At 43.1% G+C, this 14,816-nt stretch overlaps 1 protein-coding gene across 14 annotated transcripts in view; it reads left to right on the top strand.

The window, feature by feature from the left end:
- TPD52L2 (TPD52 like 2) overlaps positions 1-6,761 on the top strand; it is a 63,576-nt gene extending 56,815 nt beyond the window's left edge. For 10 of the 14 annotated variants that reach the window (XM_056548439.1, XM_056548447.1, XM_056548438.1 and 7 more), the window contains one exon: positions 4,661-6,760. In XM_056548439.1, coding sequence (XP_056404414.1) covers positions 4,661-4,747 — 87 coding nt within the window. In that variant the 3' untranslated portion in view covers positions 4,748-6,760. Of the gene's footprint in view, positions 1-4,660 lie in introns of all 14 variants that reach the window. The other 4 variants (XM_056548445.1, XM_056548444.1, XM_056548437.1 and 1 more) reach the window with 1 other exon arrangement.
- Positions 6,762-14,816: the final 8,055 nt, after the last annotated feature.

Below are 14,816 nucleotides of genomic sequence, written 5' to 3'. Positions count from 1 at the left end.
GTCCTTAAGGCCAAAATGGGCTGAGTCCTTAAGGGGTTAAAGCGTACTTGTCATATCCAACAAAAAACTTTTTTTTTTTTAAATATATCACTCCGTACCTAATCCTGACCATGTACATCTAATTTTTATGTGTTTAGCACCTTTATTTATTTTTTTATTACACTTTTACTTTAGCTCACTAGTCTGAATTCCTCTCAAAGGGAGGGGGCGTGGCCTCACTGTGCATGTCTCCGCCCCCTCCCTCAGTATGCTGTCTGCTCACATCTTCCCTAGCATTAGCAAAACTACAACTCCCAGCTTGTCCTCACTGACAGTAGCGGGACACAAGCTGGCAGTGGGAGGATTTTTCCTCTAGCTGTGAGCCCTGCGCTCACAGCTGTCAATCAAGGAAGTATGTCCATGACATAGGGGATGATGCATGGACACACCAGGACTAGTATGTGTCCAAGCAGGCAGGGGGGCAGTTGTTTGACTGTCCTTTTCAGTATAAAATACAGACATTTTTCCAATGAAAGCAATTGCAAAACCTATTGTTTTTTGCATGCTTTACAAAAGTTTTTGTATCTGACAGTGCCCATTTAAGGGGTTAAATACTTACCATCATTTGGCGCCATTGGAGAGACGGTCACCTTATTAAAAAAAATAAAATAAATATATATAATATATATATATAATATAGGACAGTTCCACAATGACACTATTTGTTTAGGTTAGAACATTGGTTCTGTGTCCTCACCAAGCTTAACTAGACAAAAGTGACTGCTAAAGAGACACCAAAAGTGTCAACAGTAGGGGTGGAAATGAATGTGCTGAGCCATTCTTTCCAAGGTTAGTCCTAAGGAGATATATTGTATGTGTATATGTATATATAACATTTTGTTTAGGTTTATGTTGCTGTAAAATAGAATGGAAACATATACTTACCTTCCCTGTTTTAGCCACTGCTGCAGTCACAGTGTATGTCTCGTTGCACAGCACATCCTTATGTCTATGTTAGCACAGGGACCTTGCCCGCTCAGCCAGTCACTGCTACAGTGGTGTCCTGCATCAGCCCGTTTGGCTGAGCAGGTAGACCTTTGTGCTCACACAAACACAAGGAATTGCTGCAAAATGGTCACTGAGATTGTAACTGCGGCTGGGGAACAGGGAAGGCATGTATATGTTTTCTTTCTACAGCAGCCTGAGCCTAGATGGTTACAAAAATAACCTCAAGAATACCCCTTTAAAAATAGCTAAAACTCACCAGATAGAGATATAGTTTTTAGAATTGATATATTGTAACCCTATTCCAGCCAGGAATTATTCTGGCTATGTACTCAGTGCTTAACTAACCTCCATTTGGCAGTAAAATAAATTGATGAAACAGCGGGATCTGGGAATTGACATCATTGCTGCACTATTATTTCTTTGTATCAGGTCTATGTGGTTCCCACTAGGAATCAAGTATTCCTGTCTACCTCACCCCTTTGCTTCTGTTTTTCTATTCCTGGATAACCCTTTAAGTCCTGTTGTAAAGTCTTAACCCCTTGCAGCAAAACACATTAACCCTTTAGATGCCGCAATCAAAGTTAATCACTGCATCTAAAAGTGCCAAAAACTACTTCCGGTAGCTTAGGTTAGCTGATCGGGACCATCGTGGGTAAATTGCCATGTCCCGTTCAGCTGTAAGGACTGAGGGAAATATCTTGCCTCCTTCCCTGCCGTCCAATCGGCACTCCTATAATGCAGGCTGTAGCAGTCGAGCACCGATAACACTGAACAATGCTCTCCTATGGAGCAGCATTGATCAGTAAATTCAATCTAAAGAAAGTGTCAATAAAAAAAAGTTAATAAATATGAATTAACCCCTTCCCTAATTAGTTTGAATCACCCCCCTTTTCCCATTTTTTTTAAAATAAAATTATGTAAACAAAAATAAATATAAACATATGTTGTATTGCCACGTGCGTAAATGTCCGAACTATTAAAATATAATAATTTTAACCGCACGTCAATGGTGTAAAGGTTAACAAATACCAAAGTCAAGAATTTAGTATTTTTGGTTGCTTCTTATATCGGAAAAAAAATTAATAAAAAGCGATCAAATATAGTATCACTAAAAAAAAAAAAAAAAAACTTAAGACCATGGCGCAAAAAATTAGCTCTCGTACGTCCCCGTATATGCAAAAATAAAAAAGTTATAGGGGTCTTCTGACCCCTATAACTTTTTTTTTAAACATACAAATTTTCATACAAAATGTAAATATTTTTTTTATTAGAGGACAGGGTTTTATATAATTTTAGAGACTTTTTTTTATTTTACACTGAGTCCCCATAGGGGATTTTTATATGCAATTATTAGATTGCATTTACTGTATAATGGTATGCCTATGGCATAGCATTACTCAGTGTGGTAAGCAGTCCAGTGCTACAGATAGGAAAAGAAGGCAGTCAACTTGCAGTCCGCTCATACAGTCGCTAAGCCAGGCTGCATCAGTGCGTCAGTGGCAGGAGGCAAATAAGAGGACATCACAATCACATCACATGGATACGATAAACACCACTGAGCTACCAGCAAGCTGCCAGTCATTTGCAGTGAATGTGTGGCTATTGATGGCAGCCAAACACTTACATTGATGTGATCTAAGGTGATACAAGGTGCTCAACTCTAAGTGCAGTTGTGCACCTACGTTGGAGTGGAGGACCTACACCTATGGATCACAATGTGGTTTCACAACTGTGGTTAATGTAAACAATGACATTAGCTAACCTCAAAACTGATGTAAAATTGAGACATTAGCCAGTATATCCTTATATGAAGGACATACCTGAGCCCACACACCTACGCCAAGGTTTCTCAAATGGTGCGGGTCCTATCAACTAACCTACCTGGCCAGATAAATAAAACCAGGAACCAAATTACGGCAGCCATAGGCCCGACTTGCAGATTGCTCCTCAGTCACCTCCCGTGTGAATCTAAGCGCACATACAATGGGAGGGAGTAGACAAGCTACAAGCCCCACCCTGGTTGGTTCATTTATAGCAGGCCTCACAGGTGAAACCCTAATGCTACCCAGCAAGATAAAAGGGTGCATTAGTATAAGCCCTAAGCAAAGACATAACGGCTTATATTTGCATGAACATGTTTATAGCAGGAAAACTCAACCCCAAGTGCAGTTGTGCACCTTTGCTGGGTCGGAGGTCCTGCACTTGTAAACCGTTGCTAAGGGCGATCCCCAGCAAAAATTGCATACAATGGAGGATGCCTGCAAACGGTCACAAGTACCACAATGGCATCCTGACACCAGATAAAAGTGTATGTGGATGCGTTAAACAAACACTTACATTGATGGGATCTAAGATGAAACAAGGTGCTCAACTCCAAGTGCAGTTGTGTATCTACGTTGGAGTGGAGGACCTGCACCTATGGATCACAATGTGGTTTCACAACTGTGGTTAATGTAAACAATGACATTAGCTAATCCTCAAAACTGATGTAAAATTGAGACATTAGCCAGTATATCCTTATATGAAGGACATACCTGAGCCCGCACACCACGCCAAGGTTTCTCAAATGATGCGGGTCCTATCAACTAACCTACCTGGCCAGATAAATAAAACCAGGAACCAAATTACGGCAGCCATAGGCCCGACATGCATATTGATGGCAGCCGACACACACACACACACACACACACACACACACACACACACCTCTGAAGCGAGTGCAGCTCCTGCGCTTGCTTCAAAGTTACTTAACGCTTTTGGGCATTAAGTCCCAGGGGACAAAGGCTTACCTGTTCCCCCAGATGTACTTAAAGGGGTACTGCAGTGGAAAACTTTTTTTTTTTAAATGAACTGCTGCCAGAAAGTTAAACAGATTTGTAAATTACTTCTATTAAAAAAAAATCTTAATCCTTTCAGTACTTTTTAGCAGCTGTTTGCTAAAGAGGAAAATCTCTATTTTTTTTATTTCTTTTTTCTGTTGTCCACAGTGCTCTCTGCTGACACCTGATGCCCATATCAAGAACGGTCCAGAGCAGGAGAAAATCCCCATAGCAAACTTATGCTGCTCTGGACAGTTCCTGACATGGACAGAGGTGTCAGTAGAGAGCACTGTGGACAACATAAAAAAGAAATTCTAAAATTAAAGAATTTCCTCTGTAGCAAACAGCTGCTAAAAAGTACTAAAAAGATTAAGATGTTTTAATAGAAGTAATTTACAAATCTGTTTAACTTTCTGGCACCAGTTCATTTAAAAAAAAAAATAATAAATTCCACCGGCGTACCCCTTTAAGTGGTTAATTGTACCCCCCCTTTTTTTTTCTTTTACACAAATTTTCACCCATATTCCCTTGTGTAAGGAGTTTAGCTGTTACATTTGTTCAAATTCTCAACTTCTGCCAGATGTCTGTTACCTTTGTTTCCCCCCTACCTGGGGTACCGGTGCACTACTATGTTCTGTTCCTTTTTGTTCTACTTCTGCTTAAAAAAACAGGTAAAACCTTAATTAGCACTTGTGCATATGTAGTGGCAATTGAATACAGTTCACTTATTTTAAGTTATTAAGTTGTATTATATAAAAATGATGCTAAGTTGTATTATATTGAATAATTTATAATATTATGGATTCTGATGAGTTATTTGAAATATTATGCATTTACTTTTTCTGTGTTTGCAGCCCAGAGGATCTACAGACGGAGAAGAAAATGGGAGCCAGAATTTGCACTCTCCAGACAATAAATCACAAGATTCTGCCCCATTCTAGGTCACCTTCATCATGTCACCTTCAACTTTGTTTAGCCATTCTGTCCTGTAGCAACCTCATCATCTCAAAGCCCTAAAGAGGCTGCCAGCAAACAAAATGACACTAACCTTTGCCCCTGAAATGTGATTTTGTCTGAAAATTTGAACATTCCCCCCCCCCCCCCACGCTTTTTTTTTTTGTCTTTATAACTGAATGTCCTAGACAATTTGCACCTAAAGCAATGCAACGTTTCAAGAGGCTCTTCCTTCCTAGAGAAAGAGCTTTTGTTACGAATGGCATAGAATTAAACATTTATTATTCTAATGAATGTAATGCTCAGTTTGGGTCCTTTTGATATATATACTAAATTGGGTGGAATTGGCTTTATGCTAAATTGGATTCCCTGGATACATGATCACACTTTGAACATTTACAGTCTAGAACTGTATAGTCCTAAGCACAACCTATTGGTGGTGCCATTCCATTTCACCATATAATTGTTGAATCCCACCGCCTGATGTTATAGAGGGTGTGACAGATCTAGAAATATCCCCTCCAATTTGATCAGCCTATTTATTGGTCTGTATTTTTTTTATTTCATTTGAAGGTCTGTCATTTGACTTGAGATGTAATAGCTGTAGGTGGTGCAGTTGATCCTGGGATTTAATCTCTGGATCTTTTATATGCAGATATGTAAGAGGGTGGTTTTCTATTTGAAAAAGGTTATTTAAATCTGTCTTGGTCCAATCTACACACAAACAGTGTTTCTATCTCCTTATCGATTTGGTAAATCATAAGAGCCCAGAATAAAACCTGCCTCACAGTACAAGACCCTTTTTAATCAATCTCTAAACATAAGACAGTTTATCCAGGGTAAGATTTTTTTTCTGCTTTCAGACAAGTATAAATCCCTACAATTTATGAATTATGGTCACGCTCACATTTTGCCTTCAGAATCCTGCTCTAAGATCTAATTTGAGGTGTATTGTAAAGCTTGCCACTAGACTTCTCCAATAGTTAACTACATATAGAATTGTACAGTAGTTTTGAGAATATTTCTGTTTTGTAGAGTAAAACACTATAGGAGAGGGTAGAGATAAAGTCAATGTACAGCTCTTCAGCTATTGCAGGGCTCGTAGTTCTATTCTAAGTTGGTCTAAATGCTGCAGTTATCAAGCAGACTCAGCAGAAGCTTTCTATTCCGATTTCTTTTTGTTTCTTATGGTGTGATTAATTTTCTGCTGTGTTTCTGGGGTTCGAGTTTACACTGCTTTCTGCACGTAACTCCTGGACACTCTTGAGAATGTCTTGTGTCCTTGCAGGAAAATAGGTAAATACAGAATACTTGCAAATGCTTTCAAAAGGTCTGTCACCTCTTTGATACTTGAACTACTCAGCTGCAAAAGCCCTCGGCAGCCCGAGTGGAGAAATGCAAAGAAAAAAAAAATTATATATAAAAAAAAATGCATATACAGTATAGAATTATATACCATGCTAGCATTGTCTGTGGGTCATATTAGCTATTGCTTGTGAGATGTACTTGCTGGGCATATCCCATTTTTGTTAATAAGAAATAAGAGACATATGTAAGTTTTGCCTGCAAACAGCAGAGATGGGGTCTATTCACACTGCGTTTGCGAGGTATACTTTACAATGTATAGGCATACAGTGGTATACAGAACCTAAAGGCTCCCATTTAAAAAAACATTTTTTTACTGCATAGTTACAAAAAAATAAATACAAATTGTGGGATACCTCTGCTTTTTTTCCCTCTGCTGGCTGAATTGCGTCCTACAAATAAGTTTGATTTATACACTAGGAGCTTTTCTGTCACATAATGTACCGTATATACTCAAGTTTAAGCTGAGTTTTTCAGCACGATTTTTCGTGCTGAAAACTCCCCCCTCGGCTTATACTCGAGTGAACTCTCCACCTGTCAATCCCGGGCCTTCATAATCATCCAGATTCCCCTTTAGTTTTCTACTCGCCTCCCCTCGGTGGGAAGGAAGGGTGAGCTGGTCCGGACCATCTATGCTGCAGGGACCGTCCATTGGGGAGGGTTAGTCGTTCTGGGCTTTCCATCTTCACCGGGAGGCCCTCTTCTCCTCTCCGGGCCGGCCCTGGACTAGTGACGTTGCCTTGACGACGACGCACAGGGACGTTCATGTGCAGCAGACGTCCCTGTGCGTCGTTGTCAACGCAACATCACTAGTCCGGGCCCGGAGCAGAGAAGAGGGCCTCCCGATGAAGATGGACAGCCCAGAACGACTAACCCTCCCCACTGGATGGTCCCTGCAGCATAGAAGGCCCGGACCAGCTCACCCTTCCTTCCCACCGAGAGGAGGTGAGTGGAAAACTAAAGGGGAATCTGGATGATGAAGGCCGCAGTGATCTTCAACCTGCGGACCTCCAGATGTTTCAAAACTACAACTCCCAGCATGCCCGGACAGCCAATGGCTGTCCGGGCATGCTGGGAGTTGTAGTTTTGAAACATCTGGAGGTCCGCAGGTTGAAGACCACTGAGGGGATTGACAGGCGGTGATGATGATGACGGGGGTGTTAATGACGGGGGTCTGGATGATGACAGGGAGGGATGATGACATGGGGGGGGATGTTGTATTTGCCACCCTAGGCTTATAGTTGAGTCAATTTTCCTGGGTTTTTGGGGTGAAATTAGGGGCCTATATTCGGGTCGGCTTATACTTGAGTATATACGGTATGTAAAATGGATGGCACAAATGCAGTGTGAATTTAGCCATAATTGTCCTATTTCACTTGGAACCAGGAAGAATGCCAAGATATAAAGCATCTTGTACAGTACTCCCCAATACTGTCATTAGTTCCAAAGACTGATTTTATGAATGGTTGCTTCTGCCAGATAGGTAACCAGTATAGGTTTAAGGGACAAGCCGAAACTTTGAGTTAAATTAGAGCCTGTGGAATTTATCAGCAAACTATCTTAGGGGAAGGTCACAGGAGAGTGCCATGTAACATGTTTTGTGCACAAACTTGTCATTATAGGAAGTAGTTAGGAGTCTCAAGAATTATTGCTGTGTGAATGCATGTGACAAAGTGTATCTGGCACCTGCAAACATGGGGGCAGCCCTGGAAATCAAAAACAATTTATGAGAATGTGGTTTATGTTTTCCAGGATTTAGTGATTGATGCGGTACTGACTAGAGATGAGTAAAGTTACAGTGATTTGATTCGTCACGAAGCTCGCGGCTCTGCGTTTTGCTGACTTTATCCTGAATAAATTAGTTCAGCTTTCAGGTTCTCCGGTGGCTGGAGACTCTCCTAGGACTGTATCCACCTTTTCCAGAGCACCTGAAAGCTGAACTAATTTATGCAGGATAAAGTCGGCAACTGCTTGGCCGAGAAGTTCGCGACGAATCGAATTACTGTAACTTCGCTCATCTCTAATGGTCACATACAAGTGCTGTACTTCTGCCAAACAGCTGATCGGCCTGAATGCTGTGTGTCAGCACCCCATCGATCATATATATATATATATATATTAATAACGTAAGGAGAGGCCATCAATCATTAAGTTCTGGAAAATCTCTTTATAGTCTATTCACACGTAAAGTATCCTGCACATATTTGATGCGCAGGATTTAAAGCTGCAGATATCATTGTAAACTAAATGACTGAACACAACATCAAAGCTGCAACTTAAAATCCTGCATATCAAATATGCGCAGGACACTGTACATGTGAATACACCCTTAGGGTGCAAGGCAAACCAAAATTGACAATATTTTTAGGCAATATTTGTAGTTTTCAAGAGAACATTAAGAAAAATATGACTGCAGGAACAAATAATGGTTTCTGTGGCATAAAACAGTAAGTGTTGCTTAACAGAATTTATAAATTCTTCTCAGCAAGCAGCCAATCAATGCCACAGGTTTTATGTCTTCCCTCATATTGTTGTCTGCATTGTTTAATGTAATCGCGTCTTGTTTTCAATTTATCACTGTGACACACATAACCAAAGCATTCAAATTGTGATAGCAACTGCAGACTCCTGATTTATCCACTAGGGGGCTGCAGCCTGTCCCACTGCAGCACTGAGGGGGAATGGTTGGTGTTTATAGTCTTCTAGATGGAGGGGGAGCTACCTGTAGGATTGACTGCTGCGGGACATCCTTTTGTTCTTCATACTCATCACGTTGCAAAAGGGGAGCACCCAAAGCATTTCTGTTGTTCTCACCCTATGCTAACCGTGGATGCAGAGCTATGTCAATAAAATATTTACTACTAGAATCAGTGTACGTGTCCTGTTTTATTGCATCTAACCAGCAGATGATTGTTCAGTAATTCTCTTATTTTCTTAGTGTTTGGCCTGAATTAATAAATTCTTGAAACAGAAATTAAAGGGGTACTCCGGCCCTAAGACACATCCCCTATCCAAAGGCTAGGGGATAAGATGTCTGCGGGGGTCCCGCCACTGGGGACCCCCGCAATCTCTCATGCAACACCCACCTGTGTGAGCGTCACGATAATCCGGCCCCGTAGTCATGAGGCTTCAGACTCTGAGCCTCCGACACTGGCATGCAGCTTACACAGGTGGGTGCTGCATGAGAGATTGCGGGGGTCCCAGTGACGGGACCCCCATGATCAGACATCTTATCCCCTATCCTTTGGATAGGCGATAAGGTGTCTTAGGGCCGGAGTTCCCCTTTTATCATAACACCGCTGAGCCAATCACTGGCCACAACAGTGTCCTGCCTTGGTCGGTGATTGGCGAGTGACACAGTCAGTTCCCCGGCTGCAGACACTACGCTCGGCAGCTTCGGGGTACGTAGTATTACCAGTCACATACAGAGCACCCTGATAACAAAGGCTATGAAAGAATGAGGAAGGTAAGTTTAAGTTTTTGTAATTTTATTAGGCAGACTGGAGACAATAGTAAAATAAAAAATTTCACCAGACAGCTCCTTTTAAAAGGGGTACTCCAGTGTAAGAGTTTTTTTTTAAAATCATCTGGTGCCTGAAAGTTAAACAGATTTGTAAGTTACTTCTGTTTAAACCCACCAGGACCAAGGGTGTACAGGTATGCCCTCGTGCCTGGGACTTAAGGACCAAGGGCGTACCTGTCCGGGTGGGGACCGGACCGGGATGCCTGCTAAAATCATTCAGCAGGCACCCCGTGCAAACCCCTGGGGGGGGTAATGCAAATCGCTGATCAATTCAGTTACCCACAAAAAAAAAAGGGTGATAGGTGGCATCCGAGAGAGCTATCACCCTTTACCAGCAGGAGTGGGGTGGCGTGTGCGCCACCTCACGATCACGTAATTGATCAGTCGGAACGACCGACCAATCACTACCCTGTTGGGCGGTGATCGGGGCCAGCGGGGGTCTCCTACCTTTGCCTAGCCTGGTGGGGGTCCCCTCAGGAGTGGCGGCAGCGGTCCCGGCGGCAGGATACAGCAGGAGTTGAGGCCTGTTGCTGTTGCTTAGCACAACTCTCAGCATGCACAGCCAAAGGGCATGCTGGGAGTTGTAGTTTTGTAACAGCTGGAGTTCCAACTACAACCCCCAGCATGCCCTTTGGTAGTCTGTGCATGTTGGGGTTGAAGTTCTGCAACAGCTGGAGGCACATTTTTTTCTATCAAAGTGTGCATTCAACTGTTGCATAACTACAGGGGCAGCCAAAGGGCATGCTGGGAGTTGTCGCAGTGTGCCTCCAGCTGTTGCAAGACAGCTCTCAGCATGCCCTTTGGCTGTCAATGCATTCTGAGAGTTGCAGTTTTGCAACAGCTGAAGGCACACTGGTTGTGAAATAGAGTGTGTGTCCTAACTGTTTTGCAACCAGTGTGCCTCCAGTCGTCAAACACCTGTGGGGTGTTAAGGCTCGCTGTACCCCTTTTTACGTTCCTTGAGGGGTGTAGTTTCCAAAATAGTATGCCATGTGGGGTTTTTTTTTTGTTGCGGTTCTGGCACCATGGCAACTTCCTAAATGCGACATGCCCCCAAAAACCATTTCAGCAAAATTTGCTTTCCAAAAGCTAAATGTTACTCCTCTTCTGAGCAGTGTAGTGCGCCTGCAATGCACTTGATGTCCACTCATGGGGTATTTCCATACTCAGAAGAAATGGGGTTAGAAATTTTGGGGGGGCATTTTCTCATATTAACCCTTGTAAAATTTGGGGGGGAAAACTGAATTTTGTGGGGGAAAAAAATTATTTACATATCGTCCACCATGACAGCCCACATGAGAGATGGTCCCATAGGACCTAATAGGAACAGGAAACAGAAAAGGGTTAAAAGCCCCTCCCCCTGGCACCTTGCCCAGTGTTTTCCTGTTCCTATTAGGTCCAGGACAGAGCGGAGCCTCTTGGGGCTCCTATTTTTTTGGGTTAAACTTTTTTATTTTATTTTTGTTTTACATTTTTTCCAGGGGCTAGGGGACCGGGGCTATTTCTGCTTCCCTCCCCTATGAAAGCCCTATGGTCGCGGGGGTCCTCTTTCCCCTGCCTCCTGGAGTACGGGTTACGGCGCTCCTGAGGGGGTTAATGTACCTGTACAGGAGGGGAGGCCTCCTTTCTTTAGTGCGGCCTCGTCTGGTCCCGGGATCCCTGTGCTTCGCGTGCAGGCTTCCCACATCTCTGGGGCCGCATGTCGCTGGGGGTTACCGGAGCTCTGTATGTGCGGTGGGCGTGCTGTAGCAGAGTTCCGGTGGCACTTCCTGGCTGGCTGCGTCCTTGTGCAGCAGCTTGCGTGGTCCCCCGGGAACCGGGCAAGAAACTTTGGTTCCGGGCAGTACGGAGATGAAGCGGACCGGAAGTGACGTCACGGGGCGGCAAAATTCAAACTGCAGAGCATAAAGGTAGGGAACCAGCATCTCCACTGTGTCTGTGCTGTGTTTCTATTCTAACCATGGACTCTCAGGCTTCCTCCAGAGCTGATTCTGCGGAGCAGCCTGTTCCTTTGGTCTCTGTAAGTAATATCTTTCCGGATTATGGATATAGGGCTGCAAAGATATGTTTCCTCTTTTACTTAGTGGGTCCCTTTTCTCTTTCAGGGAGACGAGGAACCCTCTCAGAAACCTAAAAAGAAATGTGTTATGTGCCTAGCTAAAATTCCAGAGAAAGGAAAATCCTTATGTAAAAAATGCATTTCAAAAGTGGTACAAGAGGAAAAGTTGGGATCTTCTGAGGCTTCTTTAGCGAATTTTAATCCTCTTCAAAATCCTGGTGTTTCTGAAACGCCATCTGGTTCTCATTTAATGGCTCCTTTGGATGTTAATACTTATCCAAAATTACCGTCTGCCTCCTCTCATGCAATTGGTACTGCTCCCTTTCTTCCACCTAGTAACTACCCCATAGTTCCATCTCAATATGCTCCTCCTGCTAAAAGAGCAAAAATTATGGATATATCTGATTCAGAGGAGGATGATCTTGTCTCCAGATCAGATATTGAAGGGGTGAGTCAGGATTCGGATAGGTATGTAGCGAGGACACAGGTGGTGGATCCTCTGTGTCAGTGGGGTGATGACGTGGGCCGTACCAGGGGAACGGAGTCTAAGGGGTTACTGGTTTTCACCAGAGCCCGCCCCAAAGCGGGATGGACTTGCACCGGCAGGTAACCCCCAGGTCGTTCCACCCGATAGCGACTCAACCCCAGCTGACAGTTGAGACAGGGTACACAGGGACCAGGCAAGAGCAAGGTCGGACGTAGCAGAAGGTCAAGGCAGGCAGCAAGAGTCGTAGTCAGGGGCAACAGCAGAAGGTCTGGATACACAGGCTTGGGAACACACTAAACGCTTTCACAGGGCACAAGGCAACAAGATCCGGCAAGGACAGGAAGGGGAAGTGGGTTTATATATGCAAGGTACAGGTGCAGGTACTGTTTGGACCAGGCACCAATCAATGGCACACTGGCCCTTTTAAATCTTAGAGAGCCGGCGCGCACGCGCCCTAGAGAGCGGGGCCGCGCGTGCCGGGACTGAGCAGACCGAGCAGGTGAGGAGATTGGGATGCGGGCGGGCGCGTCCCGCTACGCGGATCGCATCCCCGCCGGTGACACTAGTATAGCGCTCCAGTCAGCGGGAGACGAACGCCGCGAGCGCTCCGGGGAGGAGCAGAGACCCGGAGCGCTCGGCGTAACAGGGTGGAAGAGGGTGAAGTGTCTTCTGTTCCTCCTAAGGAAAATGTAAAATATTTTTTCTCAGCAGAGGATACTGATATTTTGGTCAAGGCAGTCAAAGGTGTTATGGGGTTAGAGGAGGTTGATAAACCTACGTCCATCCAGGATCAAATGTTTGGCGGGTTAAAACCGGCAAAAAATTTGTTTTTCCGATCCATGAAAATCTGAAAAGTCTGATTCTGGATGAATGGCAGGACCCTGAAAGGAAATTACAAATTTCCAGGGAAATAAAAAATAGATTGCCTTTTGAGGGAAAAGACATTGAATTATGGATAGTGTTGAGCGGCATAGGCCATATTCGAATTCGCCAATATTCGCGAATATATGGATGAATATTCGTCTTATATTCGCATATTCGTTATATTCTCGTTTTATTTTCGCATATGCGAATATTCGCGTATGCGAAAATTAACATATGTGATTATTAGCATATGCAAGATTAACATGCGTAATAATTCGCATATGCGAAAATTAGCATATGCGAATTTTCGCATATGCGGATTTTAGCACGCCAGTCTCACACAGTAGTATTACAGCCTTCTTTACACCACACAAGCTGGAAGCAGAGAGGGATGATCACTGTGATGTGTACTGTGAAAAAAACAAAAAAAAAAAAAAACGAATATTCGGAATTACGAATATATAGCGCTATATTCGCGAAATTCGCGAATTCGCGAATATGCGATATTCGCAAATAATATTCGAATTGCGAATATTCGCGAGCAACACTAATTATGGAATGAAATTCCTAAAATAGACTGCCAATTATCAAAAGTGGTAAAGAAAACATCTCTTCCTTTTGAAGATTCATGCCAGATCGAAAAATGGATGGTCTATTTCGAAAAACCTGGCAAGCAACTACCGCCATTTTGAACCCGAACATAGCAGCTACTAGTGTATCTAGAGCTCTTTTTTATCTGGCTTTCTAAGTTAGAAGAACACATTGAGAATAAAATGCCTAGAGAGGACTTATTGGCTTCTGTACCCATGTTAAAAATGGCAGCAGGTTTTTTGGCAGATGCTCCGGCTGAATCTGTGAGAATGGCAGCTAAGTCCGCTGCCTTATCAAATTCATCCAGAAGAGCTTTATGGCTAAAATTTTGGAAAGGGGATCCCACTTCCAAGAATAAACTTTATGCCATACCTTGTATAGGGAAATCTATATTTGGGCCTTTTTTTGGAAGATATTTTAGTAAAGGCCACGGATGATAAAGTTTTTCCAGAAGAGAAAGCTAAAAAACCTGCAAAAACTTTTTTTCGTCCCCAAGGAAGGTCAAATTATAGAGGGAAAGGAAAAACGGTAGGTGGAGCTACCCCAAAGGAGGGAAAGGTAAAGATTTCCTTCTTTTCCTCTGGCTTATGCTTTTCCACCTTTTCCTCTGATTGCAAGAACTCTAGCGAAGATCCGAGACAGCAATTTAAAAGTGATTTTTGTGGCCCTATACTGGCCAAAGAGGGGGTGGTTTTGTCTGTTGAAAAGTCTAGCGATAGAACCCCCCTTCCCTCTACCTCTAGTGGAAGACCTTCTGTCTCAGGGCCCAGTATTTCATCAGGGTCTACAGAACCTACATCTTACGGCCTGGATTTTGAAGAGTCAAATTTGAGGAAACAAGATCTGTCTCAAAAAGTCATTTTTACATTTATTGAAGAGTAGGAAACCCTCTACTTCAAAAATATACCTAAAAATCTGGAAGAAATTTCTATCCTTAAGTAAACAAATTGATCCAGACCCATCTCATCCCAATTATCCACAAATTTTGGATTTCCTTCAAGAGGGATTTGAGAAAGGACTCTCGCTTAGTACATTAAAAGTCCAAGTAGCAGCATTGGGGGCTTTCTTTGATCATCAGATTGCAGATCATCGGTGGATTAAAAGGTTTTTTAAGGCGGTTTCTAGAATAAAACCTAAAACTCCAATCCGTACACCCTCTTGGAACCT

Source organism: Hyla sarda, chromosome 12 (assembly GCF_029499605.1).
Source record: "Hyla sarda isolate aHylSar1 chromosome 12, aHylSar1.hap1, whole genome shotgun sequence".
Lineage (NCBI taxonomy): Eukaryota > Metazoa > Chordata > Amphibia > Anura > Hylidae > Hyla > Hyla sarda.
Note: the sequence above shows the minus strand (reverse complement) of the source record. Positions and strands in the feature narration are given on the sequence as shown.